At 36.1% G+C, this 18250-nt stretch overlaps 2 protein-coding genes across 2 annotated transcripts; both read left to right on the top strand.

The window, feature by feature from the left end:
* Positions 1 to 5651: 5651 nt before the first annotated feature.
* LOC105456765 (cytochrome P450 9e2-like) lies at positions 5652 to 7374 on the top strand. Its single transcript, XM_011701050.1, has one exon. It carries the CDS (start codon positions 5757 to 5759, stop codon positions 7290 to 7292), a length of 1536 nt encoding a protein of 511 aa, XP_011699352.1. The 5' UTR covers positions 5652 to 5756; the 3' UTR covers positions 7293 to 7374.
* A 2158-nt stretch (positions 7375 to 9532) lies between these two features.
* On the top strand, positions 9533 to 15317 carry LOC105456764 (lipoamide acyltransferase component of branched-chain alpha-keto acid dehydrogenase complex, mitochondrial). Its single transcript, XM_011701049.1, has 5 exons — positions 9533 to 9695; positions 11932 to 12056; positions 12529 to 13063; positions 13676 to 14071; positions 14339 to 15317. The coding sequence occupies exons 1-5, from the start codon at positions 9651 to 9653 to the stop codon at positions 14573 to 14575; spliced, it is 1338 nt and encodes a 445-aa protein (XP_011699351.1). The 5' UTR covers positions 9533 to 9650; the 3' UTR covers positions 14576 to 15317.
* Positions 15318 to 18250: the final 2933 nt, after the last annotated feature.

Genomic DNA, 18250 nt, shown 5'->3' with positions numbered 1-18250 from the left:
AGAGAGAGAGAGAGAGAGAGAGCGCGTTATTATTGTATCGGCGATTAAATTGCCCGACTCCCGCAGCCTCCAAAGTCAAAGCGACCACACGCAAAAAGGAGAAAGAGAAAGAGAGACAGAGAGAGAAAATACTAATATCTTTTCTATTGTAACGAGCGCGGCGAGAGAACGAAAGAGAGATAGATCGGATCTGGAATAAAACAATTATTGAATGGCGTGTCGGGGAGTGTGTGATTCATTCTCACCCATTATCCATCTTTCCTGAAAACCGATATAAATTCGGAGGATTCCCCTGGACTTGAATGAATAAATGTTCGGTGTTGTCCCACATTGTTTTTCGAAATTAGGTGTAAAACAATCCCCACGACCGGCAGACATAAGCGCGAGAAATTCAATCATTTTTAGCGCCTACGGCGATTTCCTTCTGAAGATGTTTACACATCGTGCATTCCTTTGCATCGAATCGAGGGCGGAGTTCACAAAGCGCAAGCATCAATGGAATCGGTATATCTTTTGCACTTTTGAAAAATGAGTACTTTATAATATCGGCATATCTGTTATATAATATTTAAATCAAGACGACTCACGAAATGGATATATGTTTTAGAGAAGGACTTCAAAGGAAAAACTTTAAAGAAAAGTCCTTTTTAATCGAATTGAATTGTTTCGGTAAATAAGCAACGATTGACATGTGCAACAGACGGAATAAATAAATAAATAAATATTGCCATTTCTCCGGTCATCGGGCAGGATTTCTAATGGATACGTCAAATAAATGGTATTTATGAGATTTATATATTTTATCTTTATATTTTTCAATCATGCAATTGCTATCCGGTCTTGAGGGCCTTATGTCGAAGTTGGAAATGAAATTTTATTATTATATTAATATGCAATTATTGTTAAATTAGTATACAATTTAATATTGATGATACTAAGCTTGCAAGGAATTTATTACATTATTCCCTACAAAGAGTTTATTACAGTATTACTTATACATTCTTCCATGTATGTTGTTTATATATTCTTTTATATACTATTTGCACTAATTATCATTTAAAGATTTCTTTCTTTTTTTTGTCAATTTTTCTTCATTTTCGTTATACTAAAAGCGACCAAATGCAATTAGTAATGAAGACTACGATAACTTAGCTTTGTTTTCTTATTGCTGAGATGAGAAAAATCATTTCAAACGACTACCTTAATTATTTATAATCTAATCTTGTATTCAAAATTGTCTTAAATCATGGGCGATCTTAAGATTTTATCTAGTCAATGAAATGATCGGCGTGTCGAGATGCTTAAGACGTGGGGTACTTAAATAATAATCTTAAATATAAAGATCGGACTATGAATAGCGGCCTAAATAAAAATTGCCTTTTTAATTATATTATTTGTCTTTAATTTTCTTTTTCTTCATGTAATAAATAATAAAAATCAATTATTTATATTAATGAAATAATACAGGTATTAGCCGTATTGATTAAGTTAATCGAAGTTTAGTCATCCTTAGAAAATATTTGAATTTAGTTTTTTAAAATATCTATTATGAGGTAGAATTGTTCAGTTTTATTAACACAAATCGAACTATTTTAAATTAATTATATCTACAATTATATACATATAATTATTATAAATTATATTTAAATCAGTAAGCGATCGTGGCGCAGAGAGTTGTGCGTCTGCTTATTATATATGCTTACCGAAAATTCGAATTTAAATCCGATCAGAAACATCGGATTTTTATTCCATCGCTACCTCTCGGAAAAAATCCACCGACAGCATTTTGCCATAAGTACTCCTCTAATTAAGGTCGTCGTTCGGAACCGGCGTTAAACTGTAGGTCTCGTATATCTGCGTAAAATTGTAAATATCGCAGAAATACGATGAGAGATCACGTCAGTTCTGGCAGGAGTAAAAGGACTGAGAAGAAAATATTTAAATATATACAATACACACAATAATATATACAAATTTAATGCATGTGGGATTCATCTCACCCTTCTTCGTCCAAAAATTTTATGGATTTTATGTGGACGCTATATGCAAGTGGTGAATGAACTAAATGTATGCTACAGATGTATTTCGCCGCTTGAATGCAATGATCCCTGATAATTAATGCATCATCGTTAAAGTTAAAATTGGAAGACCTCAATAAATGCGGACTAATGTTGTTATAATCGAATTACAATACTGTATAGAAATTTTCCATGGGACTAAATAAATACTCTAACTGCAAGCGGCAAAACATATCTGCAGCAATTAATTCATTCGTCCCTTGAATATAGCGTCTATTTAATTCATAAAGTTTTTGGACGAAGGATGAGATGAATCCTACATGCATTACATAAATTGCTTATTTTTATACATATTCCATCAGTTACTTCGATCTTTTTTAGTTAGTCCAAGATATGCATTCAATACGTATTCAATTCATTTTTTTGGCACTCGTATGTAGACAGCGAAGAAATAAGTCAAAGTATAAGCACTTTTGAAGCAAGTTTAAGATTCTGCACATTATTTCGCGGCACCGGATAAGTTTCCGGAATTTCATCTTGACTTCAGTGTTCCGTCACGTCAGGTTCTATCTTGAATACTGCATAATTTTCGGAGGTATAATCTCCCATGTCGTCGGAAACATTATCAAGCAAATCTCGTTTCATCCACACTGTAAAACGCATTCTAGTCACATCGACGGGCGCAAACATTGTATCAGGAATCATTCGAGCGAATGTTTCGTCAATCGGCATTGTTTCTTTTAATTATTGATGCTGGATTTTACAAGCATGACAACGTGTTTCAGTATAAATATTTGCCATTGCCATATTCAATGAAGAAAATAAGGAAAGTTTGTTCCCAATTTTTCGTTAAATCTTCTCCAACAGGCGCAGAACGGCGCTCAAAGTTTTTATTTTGAAACACATTTCGACCCAAGTCGAGTTCACAGAATTCACAGGATCCTAAAATCTGACCATCTAGAATACTTATTTCAAACGTGATCTTTCGACGCGTGACGTTAGTTTTTTTTATATCACTTTTGCAATATCTATAGCTCGTTTCCCTATCAGGGCTGAACGAATTTATTTGTGATTAGTTTTTATTGAATTTTGAATGCTATGATATATTGATTGTTTGATCACAGATTGTTTGTTACAGTGAGATTCGTTTTCCTGGAAAAATAGAAAAGTTTTACCGAGCAAATTTGTAACACGAAACAGAAAAAAAGATAACTTGTTAAAACAAACAGTTTATTTAATTATTAAAACAAACAGTGTATCTATAGCAAATGCATTTTTGTTGTTGTTACAATAAAATCATCGCTTGTCGGAGAGTTGGTCGAACGAGAATAAACAAAAATGGCGAATGGAAAAACGAAACGGGAGATTTTGTTATTGGAACGGAACAATATGTGGTTTCATAACGAAGCGCTATTCCACCAAATAAAATCAGTTTTCTCAACAAATATTTTTGTCGTCTATATAACAAGACTACTAAATTGCTGACTGACGAAATTTACCACACATTTAATTGATACAAATTTAAATGTATACTGTATCAACAAACGTTCTTTCACCGTGCAATAGTGAAAATTTTCCAATTTCTAGAAAAAATAAACTATGTTCCTTCTTAATTAAGAAAATAATCGAAAATCAACCCCGGCAATCATTATCCAGTTTTTTTTTTTACGTAAGCGATCATTTAATTTTTTACACCACAATTAAAAATCACGATTATTGTATATTATGGACTGTTCTACTTATTAGTTTATATATATATATATATATATATATATATATGTAGATTTAATATTTTTCCAATATTTTTTAAAAAATAAAGAAAAATATAAAAAAAAGGTATAAGATTATCAATCAGTAAAGAAGATGATTTCCATTCTCTCGCTGTAAAAATCATCTTAGGTGATTACTCCCGGGAGGAATAATGTAGCAGAAGTGGAACAGCTTGCAAACTAAACGAGTAAAGCGATAAATAAAAAGAACAAGACATTACGGATTAAATTAAGTACCAATCTGCCTTAAAATTGATTAAAACCAGTGTTTATCTTGACCTATTCCAATTAGATTATAAATCGAAAAGGGACGCTCCAATTAATTTTATAATATATTTTTCATATTTCTATTCTCCACCTTCACTTTTGTCCGTATTATTTCGTATCGGTTAGTAAGATTTTTTTCTTAACGTAATTGTTCAATAGCACCTTTATTTGGCTTTGTGGTTTATTGCACTAGTTAATTGATGCTTTTCACAATTAATACATGTTGGGTCCAATTACGAGCCAATTCTGTCCTTCGTATTCTCATACAATCGTCAAAACATTCTAAAGCGCTATTGTCGTATATGATTCTACTGTTTGCATGCTTCGCGATCGATTGATTGATAATCTAAATATGCCGCACGCTTTAAAAGCAGGTGCTTTCATTAATTAGTTACAATTCGGGTAATAATATATGATAATAGAGATTTACATATGTTTTTGTTTGTGATAACATATTATAATGAAAAGAGCTATTATGTAATTTTATTAATATATGTATTTGCGCAATGATGCGTTACGTAGACCGATGACGGTTATTTGCGGTTGATGCATGTTTATATCGACACAAATACTTATCTATGTTAATTTTATTAAGTCCATATATATCGACGAAAAATTACATAATCATTCTACGTAATAAAATTGATGAATATAAGTATGTTTGTATTGTCTATAAATACGAGGAGTAATAATTTTTAAATATCAAATCAAAGCTTGCGCTGTAGTTTTATTAAAAATTTATAAATGACGTGCCGTGTAAAATTGCTACGTAACACTCTGATATCTTTATCGACGGTATCATTTCGTATCAACAAGTAGCAAGAAAATAAATGTAACAAACAAACATAAAGATAAAAATATAAGATAAAAAGCAGAAATAAAGTACCTTATCTCTATATAAAGCTACTTTGTGAGACGTAAGATTTTACAAAATTTCGTTCTCTTATAAATCATATAACTTTATTATTCTTCAAATTAAAATATGATTTCCAGTACGTTTGCTTTTAATAAAATTTATTTGAATTTTCTATTCAATGTAATAATTCGTACAATAACTTGAAACGATATTTATATTTTTATATATGTATTTCTTATTTATTTTATTTTATTTTATTTTATCTTATCTCAAATGTTAACTTCAGTCAAAAATATTTTCAAACATCATTTTATATATTATATTATTTAGAAATAATCCGATAACAGCGTTAAATATAAAATTTATATATATATATATATATATATATGTATTAGTCATTTAAATTGCCAATTGAATGTGATATTAGACCAATAAATTTCTTTATTGGTCTTTTTTTTCTGCTTTCTTCTCCGGATTATATAAGCGCAATTTATTTTTACAAATCTATATGTATGTGTATGTACATATTATGCACAACAAACAGCTACATATTTAAATATGTTACATTAACATTGTACATAAATTTATTGTAAATTTAAGTTAAAACTTAAAAAAATTATCCGACATTTCTGATTAGTACCGAGCAAAGTACCATAACTGATCTTACATAAGCTTGAAAACTTGCGTCAGAAAGATTACGTAATATACTACGTATATTACGAGATAAGGAATGCTGTACGAGCAGTTATTTGCAACGATTCGCGTCAGTATCGCTAAAGCTCTTCATTCAGTTGTATTACATCAAACGGTTGTAAAGAAATCCTAAAGAGATCTTCAACGTTCGCCATGGAATATTGGTCGATATTGTTGTCGATAGTGATCGGTGTGGTCAGCATTGATTACCTTTTTAGAAATTATAATTTATTTAAAAGACACGGTGTTTTACACATACCACTTTTTCCATTTTCAATATTCAAAGGCATATTATCGATATTTCGTCAAAGAGTATTCACCGATTTTTTTCAAGAGATATACAATTTCAATCCAAACGCAAAGTATTTTGGATTCTACATCACGACAAAACCATTCTTCTTGCTTCGCGATCCGGAGCTCATTAAGAATGTCCTCATTAAAAATTTCGAGGCCTTCCCGGATCGTCGCGGTTTCTCCGAATTGAACGATCCTTTACTGGGAAAAAATCTGTTTTCTCTTCGCGGTGAAAAGTGGAGGAACGTAAGGACCCTGTTGAGTCCCTCCTTCACGTCCAGCAAGATGAAAATGATGTTTACGTTGATGTCGGAATGTGCCGTGGACTTTGCAAAATTTCTATCAGCGTTGCCGGCGGACGAAGGCGGTACGAACATGAAAGATGCCTTCTCGAAATACACGAACGACGTCATCGCCACGTGTGCCTTCGGAATCAAAATCGACTCTATGAAGGATCCGACGAACAAGTTCTTCGTTTACGGCAAGGAGGCGACTAACTTCTTAGGGGTTCGCGGCGCAAAGTTCATTTTTCTCAGAACTTTTCCGACAATCGGGCGAATTCTCAATTTGAAGCTTATAAGTGATCATGTGGCGCACTTCTTCAAGGACATTGTAGCAACTACAATCGCCACTCGTGACGAGAAACACATTACGCGCCCGGACATGCTGCAGTTAATGATGGATATACGGGGCAAAGAAGGTCACAGAGAACTAGACCTCGACGACATGACGGCGCAAGCGTTCATCTTCTTCTTCGGTGGCTTCGACACCAGTTCAACCGCGATGTCCTTTGCGGCTCACGAAATTGCAGCTAATCCGGAGGTTCAGGCCAGGTTACAGCAAGAGATCGACAAGATTCTGGAGGATTCGAATGGAGACGTGTCTTACGAGGCCATTAATCGGCTCGAATATTTAGATGCGGTGATAAGCGAGACTCTCAGAATGTATCCACCAGTGTTCTTCTTGGAAAGGGTATGCGAGCGAGATCATGAATTACCACCCGCATTACCGGACGAGAAACCTTTCGTCATGAAGAAGGGCATGGTCTTTTGGATTCCGATCTTCGCAATCCATCGTGATGAGAAGCACTGCGATAATCCGGAGAAATTTGATCCGGAGAGATTTTTAGACAACAAGATGCACAATTCTTCGTATTACATGCCATTTGGATTAGGACCAAGAATGTGCATAGCTAATAGATTTGCCATGCTGGAGGTCAAAGTCTTGCTGTTTCATTTATTAGCGCGATGCGAGCTGAAACCTAATGCAAAAACTACGTCTCCAATAAAATTCAACAAAGGTTTGGTATTGATGCCGGAAAATGGATTCTGGTTGAATATTCAGCGTAGAAAAGATATTCATCCTGTGCTGGAGTCTACAATAATGGATAGTTAAGTCATAGAAAACATTTTAAACGGCCATAACATAATATAAAAAAGTTGTATTTGTAATAAAAATTATACGTTTTCATGAATGTAGATAAAAATTCAAAATTGAAATTAATTTGTGAATATTAATAATTAATATTATTTTATATGTATGTGTATGTGTGTGTGTGTGTATGTGTGTGTAAAATATAATTCAACGGAAGTAAAATCGAAACAGATTGTAGCAACTTCTATTTATAAGATCAAATCTACCTTTTTGTCTAAAATTTTTTATAATTTATTAATAAACAGATTTTTGTAAATGCGAAAAGAAAAAAACATGATAAATAAATGTATGTATGTATAGGGGAGAGTAGTGTCTAGAAATAATTAAAATATTTATTTGTCAATATTAATTCTTAATGTAAGGATACTTACTTGTCAATATTAATTTTAATAATGCGAAGCTATAATGTGTGCATATAAAAATATTTTCCACGTTATAGTTTACAATAAATTTGGCTCATATTTAAATTAATTTCATGGAAAATTTCCATGCAGTCTTATCGAGCTCGATCAATATTAACAATAAAAAGAGTTAGTCCGTGTTTAGTGATCTCTCCTAATAGTTATCACTTCAACGTTTTTGTATTTGCATAATCAAGTATCATTGCATACAAGTGATCAAACACATCTGTAGCATTCAGTTCATTCACTGGCATATAGCCTTTCATATAAAATTCTTAAAGTTCTTGGATGAAAGTTAAGATCAATATATCTTACAAATGTATAATTGATTAAATGTGTCATTTTTGAATAGAATCTATCATTTCTCTCTTTTTTTAACTAGTGCAACGTACCTATATAATATGTATTCAATTATTTATCTCTTTTTCACTTGTCAGCAAAGTGAGCGATCGTGGCGCGAGAAGCTGCGTGGCAACTTTCTATGCCAAAGATTCAATTTTAAATCCACCTAGGACAATATAACTCTCAAATCTCGATGTTATTTGATTATAATTGATTTGAAGCGATTGCCACCTCTCGGAAGACAACGGCAAAAATCACCGAGGGTATCTCTGTCAAGAAAATCTCTTCTAAATAGGCCATTTGGCCTAACAAAACTTGCTTATTTGGCTTGGATATTTTCCATGCCATGAGTAATTGTACTTCAGAAAATTATGCAATATTTAAAGTATGATTTGACATGATTGAACACTGGAGTCAAAATAAAGATAATTGGATAATTTTCCGATATTTTATTCTGACTCCAATTTCTCAGGAACCTCAGATCGTCTTTTAATATTTCATAATTTTTTGGAGTATAATCTTCTATGACATTAAAAAAATATTATTCTGCAAGTTTCGTTTGAACCACGCTGTGAAACACATTCTAGCTTCATTGACGGGCGCAAATATTGTATCAGAGATCATTCGAGTAAACATTTCGCCAATAATTTCGGCATTGCTTTCTTTAATGGGTCATCCTGGATTTTACAGGCATGACAACGTGCTTTAGCATAAATATTTGCCATTACTAATAGATATGCATAATCAAAAGGCTCGACTAAAAGGTGTACGTTTGTAGAGATAGAAATTTTAGTGAACGGGGATCTCTTCCGAGGAAATTATTCGGGGAAGTAAAATTAGTGCAGATTTCTGAAACGTCATAACGCATCTACAATGATCCTGAAGAATCTCGATCAGAATCTCCAGCCCCGAAATTATCATTTGAATTGTTACTTGGTTCGATCAGTCATCTTACAATTAGAAAAAAATGCGTCTTAAATGAAATAAAATTTTTTTACGATATTTTAATATCGTAAGATGCATAATAGCGTTTGTGACAAAAGTGAAAAACGAAGTAAATATTATAGATGTACGACGTGCTCAATCATTTAATCTGATTGATAACTACATTCGTGCACAATCCATTACGTATTACAGGCCTGTTCTTTTTAGCTGAACTGGCTGCACTACTTCAGAGTTTATCTTTCTCTTTCTACATTAAAAGAAGAAAGATAAACTCTGTGAACTAGTGCAGCCGGTTCAGCTAAAAAGAACAGGCCTAGATAGAAATTAATATAAGAAAACACTTGTCGTTATATACGCTCGCGGTCGATCATACATTTCTTTCTGTCGACTCACAATTGCATAACGCGCCTCGCTTCGTAAAAATATGTACATACGTACATATAATATACGTACGAGACACGCTTTTCCGGCCCCCACTCGGAACGATGATATATGATAACGACCGGCTTGCCGTATCGGTAAAATATACGAATATTCCCGAACTATCGCGAGAGTCGTGGCGTCATGTGTCGTGCGTGCTCCGAAGACTCCGGAGTTCTCTGCGTCTCTCCTCGATCGAACGAACCAGCTGATGGCTCTTTCTCTTTCGTGGCGATTACTTACGGCCGCGCGACTGGTAGGTAAAAAGTGTTTGTGCGTGCGACGATTGCCGAATGAACGCGATTTTTTAGTTAACTTTAATAGAGAATGCTTATCTGTACTGCGGCTGCCTGTACGGCGAGATTTTCAGTCTCCCGCGTGGCAGCCTGCGGAGCGCCTGCATTCTGGCCTGCTTTGACGTGTTGGAAAATAAATTTTTCCAATTTCTCTTATCCTTTATTTCAATTTCTTTCGTTTAATTCGCGTGAGTGTTGTGCTGGTGAACGGTAAGAGGAATTAGGAGCGAGCGGAAAGTAATCAAAGTGAAGCAATCGAGACGGCGAGTGGAGAGCGGCATTGCTGCTCCATTAGAACGGCGCCACGTGCCGTCGTCGCTATATCAACAGGCCGGATTGAACTCTGACACCGACGTTGCAAGTGGTCTCGCGACTATAGCGAGCCACCAAGACCTTTAACGTCACGAGAATAAAGAATGAATATTTCATCGTCGCGTCACCGATTCTTCGGCCTTATCGGGCTCTGTCGCGGAAGGATGATAAGGTTTCGACAAAATATTCGAGCCACGAGTTTGAAAAAGAGAAATCCTTTGAGTAAATCTTTTCGGGAAATCGGGCGGAAAAATACATAAAAATTTATTAAAATATACAAAAATATAAAAGTTACCTTTTCCTTGACCGAGGGAATTGCAACTACTATTAAAATCGTTATCGCGGAGGTACAGCTATATAGTTTCCGTTCTTTTAACACGTCTAGATTTTTCAGAATAATTAAATAATAAATAGGTGAATACTTAATGTATAAAACTTAATATAAATTACTACAATAATCCATAATAATTGCAATTGTTAGAATATTAGTTAATGTGTGCTGCATAAAATCGAATGATGTGCTTTGAGATATTGACTATATGCAACTCAGGGCTGAACAAATTTATGCGCAATTAATTCTTGTTGAATTTTAAACGCTACAATAACTGAATATTTTACGTTACAATAAGACTCGTTTCGCTGGTAAAATAGAAAAATTTTTCCGTGTAAATTTATTTACAGAAACACGTTTGCTTTAACTTGTTAAAGCACAAACAATTCGTTTATTTATTAATGCAAACGGTGGTATTCATACAGTAAATGCATTTTGCTGTTACAATAAAATCGTCGCTGGCACGAACGGGAGTAAATAAAATAAAGAGTTAAAAAAAGGGAGAATAAAAAATAAAGGTTTAGTTATTGGAACAGAATAATTTGCAGTAACGCTATTTCGCCAAATAAAATCAATTTTCTCAAATAATTTTGTCGTTTATATCATTTATATATCGTTCATATATTGTTATCAAAAACTGTCAAATTGTTAACGAAATTTGCCGCATATTTAATTCATGTAAATATCTAAATATTTGCTGTATCAGCAAATTTTTTTTCGCCGTGCAGTAGTGAAAATTTCCAAATTTCTAGATAGAAAACTATGTTCTCCCTTAATTGATAAAATAATCGAGAATTATTAATCCGGGAATAAATATCCAGTTTTTTTGTTTAATCATCTGATTGTTTTACACCCAATTAAAAATCAATATTATTGTATATTTATTGGCTGTTCTATAATTTACATTTATTAGTATTACACATTTGAGATCATTATGTACACAGATTTAATATCTTTCTCAATATTTTTTTAAAGAGATAAATAAATGGAAAAAAAATAGACATAAGATTTTCAATCAGTAAAGAAAATTACTAAGCTCCATTCTTTCGCTGTAAAAATCACCGCAGGTGATTACTACCGGGGTCTAGAGGGAGAAATAATGTAACAGAGGTGAAACAAGTTTCACAAACGAGCAAAGCGATAAATCAACAGAGCAAGACAGAAAATACATTATGCGTGAATAGAGCAGCAAACTGCCTTCGAATCGATCAAAACCGGTGCGCCGTTTACCCCGGCCTATACCTGTAATCGGATTACAAGTCAAGAGTTTGCTCCAATTAATTGTGTAATTGTTATTTCTATTTATATAATTGTAATTTATATAAATGTTATTTCTTCATCTTCACTCTCGTCCGTATTATTTCGTTGCTTCATCATTTCGCAAGATCTTTTCTTAACGTTATTTAATGGCTTCGTCTCCTATTTTTTATGTGAATTTGTCAGATACTTTACATATCTGACTTCATCACTTATCTCGCGGCAACAACGCGATTATTACAGTATTATATTTATTATTGGCAAAATTACTATTGTTAATCTTTTGTTTGAGTTAGGCCGAACGATCGCGCGACTCGACATGGCGACTCTTGTCTACCAGCTCGTTTCTCTCCGGCAGACTGGTACCCTTCATATTGGCGGACATCGGTGAGGGAATTCGAGATGTCACGGTGAAAGAATGGTATGTGATAAGTTTGGATCGGAAAAATATTTCTTCTCACGTGACTAAGTACAACGGTAATTGCTAAAACGTCATCCAGCTTTGAATGCGCGGAATCCTCAGAATCTAAAAAACGACGCGGCCTCTTAGGAAACAAATATTAGAATAATCTTTTGGTTTTGATAACTAAATTATTTGCTGTCACGTTTTTAATTTAAAATACATATTTAAAAAGTACTACTTTTTTAATTTTGATAACTAAATTATTTGGTATAAAAAGCCTTTTCAAATTTCGATTTAAAAAATTTTAATACTTATTTTATTTGGTATCGCGTACAAAAGCTTTTTTAATTTTAAAAGCGTTTTTAATTTTGATTTCAAAAGCTTTTTTAAATTTTCACTTTCAATGTCTAAGTTAATGCGTTCGGCATTTTTTGACAACCGTCCAAAAAACATTTCTGTCTCCATGTTTGAATTCGGCAAAATTTGTTAGGTTCGTGAAACCAGGGGACCAGGTGAGCCAGTTTGATAACATCTGCGAGGTGCAGAGCGACAAGGCCTCGGTGACAATCACGAGTCGCTACGATGGCCTCATCAAGACTCTGCACTACAAGATTGACGACGTCGCGTTGGTTGGTTCGGCATTACTGGACTTCGAGGTGGAGGACGACTCGACAGACGTCGCGGGCGAGACCGCAAAGAGTACCGAGACTGACCAGAAGACTGACAATTCGGGGAGTAGCGAGAGAAGAATAGACGGAGAGAAATCGGAGGATATCTTGAGAGATGGGAAGGTGCTGGCGACCCCGGCGACGAGGAGGATAGCCAGGGAGAACAATATAAGGCTGCAGGACGTGACAGCGACCGGCAAGGATGGAAGAGTGCTCAAGGAGGACATGCTGGCGCACCTGAAGAAAATTAGTGCGAGTCCGGAAGCTAAGGTGAAAGTTTTGTCGAGCGTGACGGGAAGTACGGTCGGTCTTAAAGGATACACGAAACACATGTGGAAAACTATGACGAAATCTCTGGTGAGTCGTCGAGACGCTGAAAAAATTGTTGTCTGTTCTAATAGTATTTAACGAGAGCAAATTGTGTGCAAAAAAATTTTTTAAAGCACTATATTATATATATTTTTTACAATTGTTACATTTAATTTAAACATTATATTTTGTCTTGTTTTAATGTTTAGCATTCATTTCAATCTTATATTGTGTTTTAATTTTCGCAATTTAATTTTCTCTACTTTCAATTTTTTTAATTTTATTATATTTAATTTTATTATATTTATTATATTTAAATTTTATTATATTTAATTTTAAATTAAAATTAATTATAAATTTAATTTAATTTTTAATATACAATTCCAAATTCTAATTATCTCTACAATTTCTGTCTTTTAATGAACTTCCTTCTTTTTCTCATATTCTTACGCCATTCTTATCTCCAACGAGTTATCCAGATATTTATTTCTATCAACGTTAACTTTAATCTCGGCTTAACTTAGTTATTTGCTTTTATCCTCTTCTGGTTCTAAAATTAGATCAAGATAAAGAGTAAATTAAACTGGGGCTAAAATTAATTTACAATGAGATAGAAATGAGTCAGGGAACGACTTTATCTTTACTGCGAATTTTTTGCAGAGCATACCGCACTTCGTCTACAGCGACGAGTGCAACGTTGACCAGGTGACTCGCTACCGAAACGAAGTGAAGGACTCCTTGAAGGAACGGGGCGTCTCCCTTACCCTTATGCCGTTCTTCGTGAAAGCGGCTTCGCGGGCGCTGGAGCAGTGCCCCGAGTTGAACGCCTGGCTCGACGAGGAGAACCAGACGCTGCGGATCCTCGACAATCACAACATCGGCATTGCCATGGACACTCCGCAGGGCCTGGTGGTGCCGAACATCAAGAATGTGCAGAATCTCAGCGTTTTGGCGATCGCGCGGGAGCTCAACAGGCTTCAGGAGTGCGGTAGCAAATCGTTGATACCGCTCGCCGATCTGGCCGACACGACATTTTCACTGTCAAATATAGGCGTGGTAAGTGTGCGGGGAAGTATTAGAAGATAAGAAAAAATCAATCGAAGCGAATTAGAAATTAATCGTACAAATCGTGTCTGCGGCGGGCTGCAACGTGGTTCGCGATGAACGCAATCTTTAACGACGTCTAAATTTTAATCCACTTCTAAAAGTTCTGAGTCCACGTGTCCAGAAAGTTGACTTATCTTTCTTCATTTTTTTTTCTTCGTCTTCTGGACATTCGTTTCTATTAGTTTAGTTGTCGCTTAATCAACTGTCGACTTCTAGATCGGTGGAACGTACACGAAGCCGGTGATCGTGCCGCCGCAGGTGATAGTCGGAGCATTTGGACGGGCGCAGAGAGTGCCGCGATTCGACGACAAGGGGAATGTAGTTCCGGCCAGCATCATGTCGGTCAGCTGGTCCGCGGATCATCGCGTCGTCGACGGCGTGACGGTGGCCAAGTTCTCCAATCTGTGGAAGCACTACGTGGAGAATCCGACGTATCTGTTGATCGGCGCGTGAATCGTCGTTTACAGACGTACAATAAATTCACGCGAGCATTTTAATTCTTACGTTACTTATAAAAATCAACAGCGTTATTCAACGCTTTCGCCATATAACCCTCGTAATCTCAGTTTGATAATTAATATACAGGAGGTCTAACATGGCTCAACTATAAAAAGAAGAAAAGACGTATTCAGCTTCGGACATAAAATTTTATGTACTGTACCATCTGCACAAAGCACTGATATGTGCTAATATACATATCAGTATTTCGTACGCTGATACCCATCTTTTTTTCTTAAATTTAGCGCTCGATCCTATATATAGGAGTCAGGTGGATCCTATATATAGCTATAATATGTATGCTTATGTATATAGGCGCGGAATTTGTATTGCGAGTTAAAAATTATATGTATATATGTTACATAGCGATTTTAAAATTAGATGCAATTTTAAGATCAAATCCCACGAATTTTTCGAGAGTCTACCGCGGCACGAAACAACGTTGTTAATGATATTATCTCGAAGTTCTTACCTGTGCGAGGATTGCGAAGAAGAATCACGTTCCTTTACATAGCGATACGATTATTGCGTTTTATATTTTATAGAACATCTTTGTGTATTTTACGTATCTTTCGAAAAGGTACCATAGCTGCATCAATTTTGTACTGCCTTACCTTTTACATGTGTAGCTCCGTCTTTTATCTTGTAATTGACTAATTTTGTACGCGCACAATAAAATTACTACTGGATCTTGGAATCTGGAACTCTTTTAATGTGCAAACAATTCAACAGAAATGAGTTTTTTTCCATTAAAAAAATGATGTTGCATGAACTGTCGTCTAAATAAAAATAATCTTATTAATTTAATAATATACACTACAAATCGGAGTTTCAGTAACGCGGTTCAAGTCTTCAGACAATAAAAGAAGTATTAATGAAAAGAAAAACACCTCGTGCTCTTTTTTTAATAAGATCGTATTTGCTTTACTGAATTAAGATTATTTTCTAGACTATTTGTTTGTTAACACATTATTCTCTTCCGCGGCCTGTTTCATTTTTCACGATCAAGTGAACGATCAAAATCGCTTTGTATCGTTTCATGATGCAGAAGCGTAGAGATTCGTGAAACGTTTACAGACATATCCAAACACTTTATACGTAAATATTAATTTATTTATTGCTGCACAACCAACTAGGACTTCTCGTTAAAGGTCAGACATCTTCCACTAACATATTCAAAATGCAATAGTTAATTGTATATCAGAAGACGACGTCCGGTATAGAACGTGAGTAATCTGTTTGTACATCGATCACCGTTACAAACTATAAATTATTCATACATGACAACCATCATAATTAACGTAGTGCTAACGAAGTGGCTGTACCGTTCGCGGAGACAAATCGTCCTCCCGGGTAAGCGCTGCAACATTTGGCGCGATAATCGTCGAATCGCCGAAAGAAGGAGAACGAGGACGAGAAAACACTCCGGCGCGAAGAAGAAAAAAAAAGGAAAAAAAACGAGTTCGATTCGATAAAAGAAATTCGTTCGACGCGATCGAGATAAGAAGAGAAAGAGACGAGAAAATGAAAACGCAAAATGCAATCGCAAAAGTAAAATTGGTACGACCACTTGATTGCTTTCTCAACGCTTTGCTTACATATTCGCAATTACAATTAGTATCGCTTATTGTATATACACTCAAATGGATACAAATCGGAGCTTCAGTCACGCGGTTCAATTCCTTCCAGGACTCGCTCAATTCACTCCGATCGATAACGATAGCGAGCGTCGCTTTGCGGCGTTTCCGCGCGGGACGGGTGCTCGCGCACGGGCACGGGTAGTCAGTTATTACGAGATAATTAATATACGAAGCTCTTCTCTCGGGAAAATTCCCTCGATTGGGAAACCAGTTCGGATCCCCTCCCCGACAACGCGGTCGCAAACCGCGGTTTTGTCGATCTACGAGACTCTGACCAAATCCCAATCGCGCTCGCGGCGAGGCAATCTCGTCGGAACCCCGTCCCGCACGCGGAAACGCCCCGTTGAACGTGTAATAGGTATCCAAAAAGGTAGTCAGTCTGTTTAGTTTAAGAGTAGTAGAAAAAGAGTACAATATGTGTGTTCGTGGTCCATGAAAGTGGAAATTTCTCCGTCAGCCAACATCACGTACGTTTCGTCCCGCGCCCTCTGAAAGGCTTCTAATGATAATTCTTCGGCCGATCAAAGAGAGAAGAAAAAAGCGCTCGTCCCCCGCTCCACTCGGCGCAGGAGTCACCGAGACGAGGGGGAGACGGGCGAGTCTTTTTGATCGACCTAAATACAATATGTATTCTCCATTCGCGTTTTTTTTTTTTCTATGGAAATGCAGCAACGGAAATGACAAGTGCGACGGCACATGGAGGGAGCTAAATCTCGCGCGAGATGCCTACAACTAAAGAGGAGGGAAGTGAGAAATTCGCGAAGAATGCCCTCGGTGCCGATCCGATTGGGAGTTCCGGCTGCCGTTTAACAGACAATTAACAGACGCAACGCAAGAGACAAGATGATGACAGGGAACTGTCGATACGAGTCGGCGAAGAGCACTAACGTTTGCTATCTCGGGTCTCTCTGACTAGGTATACGAATAATCCTACTAACTCGCGAAATCGCGGGAAATCGAAATACGAAGGGGCTTTTAAATCTTTGATCGGTACACGGCTCGCGCGAACTTACCGTAAAATTACCTTACGATTACGTAACACCGACGAAGAACGAAGATACAAATAGACAGACACTAACTTAGTAACAACAATTAATTATCTAACACCCGGCATCACCCCTCCCGGGCCCTCGGCATCTCCCCTCTCCGTCGTCGAGATCCCCGATCTCGTGACTTCGACAGGATCTTTTTTTTTTTTTGGACCTCGCAATAAAAATCGACAACTTCGTCCTAAATCTCCGATTTGAAGAAATCCAATATTGTTATTAAATGACTCGACAATAATCGTACAAAAAAATGAAATGAAATTACACACTAATTAGAGATTAATGAACAGAAAGAGAGATTCGGTTGCGTTCGCCTCAAAATAAAATCGAGATTCCGGAGACTTGGACTTGCGGAGGGAATCTTCAACAGAGGAAAGATGCGAAACGCCCGGGATGTAAATAGTCTTGCATTCGCATCCCGTGGTTTGGATTATAACAATGCGCTCAATATATATATAAACGCAACATATATAGATATATGTATATATAAAACCGAATAACGATTTTTATTTGTGCTACCATTTCTCAGTCCTACGCTCCTCTTCCACCGCGACTTTTCCGCTCTTATCGCCTATCTTCTGTCGGGCGCGACGTACAAAAGCGCCTTGTCTCGGGCCCGCGTCGCTCGGCAATATCAACAATCGTCGCGGCGAGAGGACGGTCTCCTACGAAAGAGGTACGGGTTCGCTCCTTCAGCGGGATATCAAACGGAAGGAACGCGAGTAATCGCCAAATTAGTCGCTAAATCAGTCGCGTTGGTTCCGAAAAAGGCGTTTTCGTGGTCTCGACAGTCTACGAACATCGATTGATAAAAAAGGGTCGAGCAACACGGATATTACACGTACACATTCATTTGGGATCACATCCTTGGGCACTGGCGCGCGTGAAACTTTTCTATAAAATTTACGCATATTCATACACGGATGAAATAACAACAAGCGTAT

Source organism: Wasmannia auropunctata, unplaced genomic scaffold, assembly GCF_000956235.1.
Source record: "Wasmannia auropunctata unplaced genomic scaffold, wasmannia.A_1.0 LD335556.1, whole genome shotgun sequence".
Taxonomy (NCBI): Eukaryota; Metazoa; Arthropoda; class Insecta; order Hymenoptera; family Formicidae; genus Wasmannia; species Wasmannia auropunctata.
The sequence above is the reverse complement of the archived record's forward strand: the minus strand, read 5'-3'. Positions and strand labels throughout refer to the sequence as shown.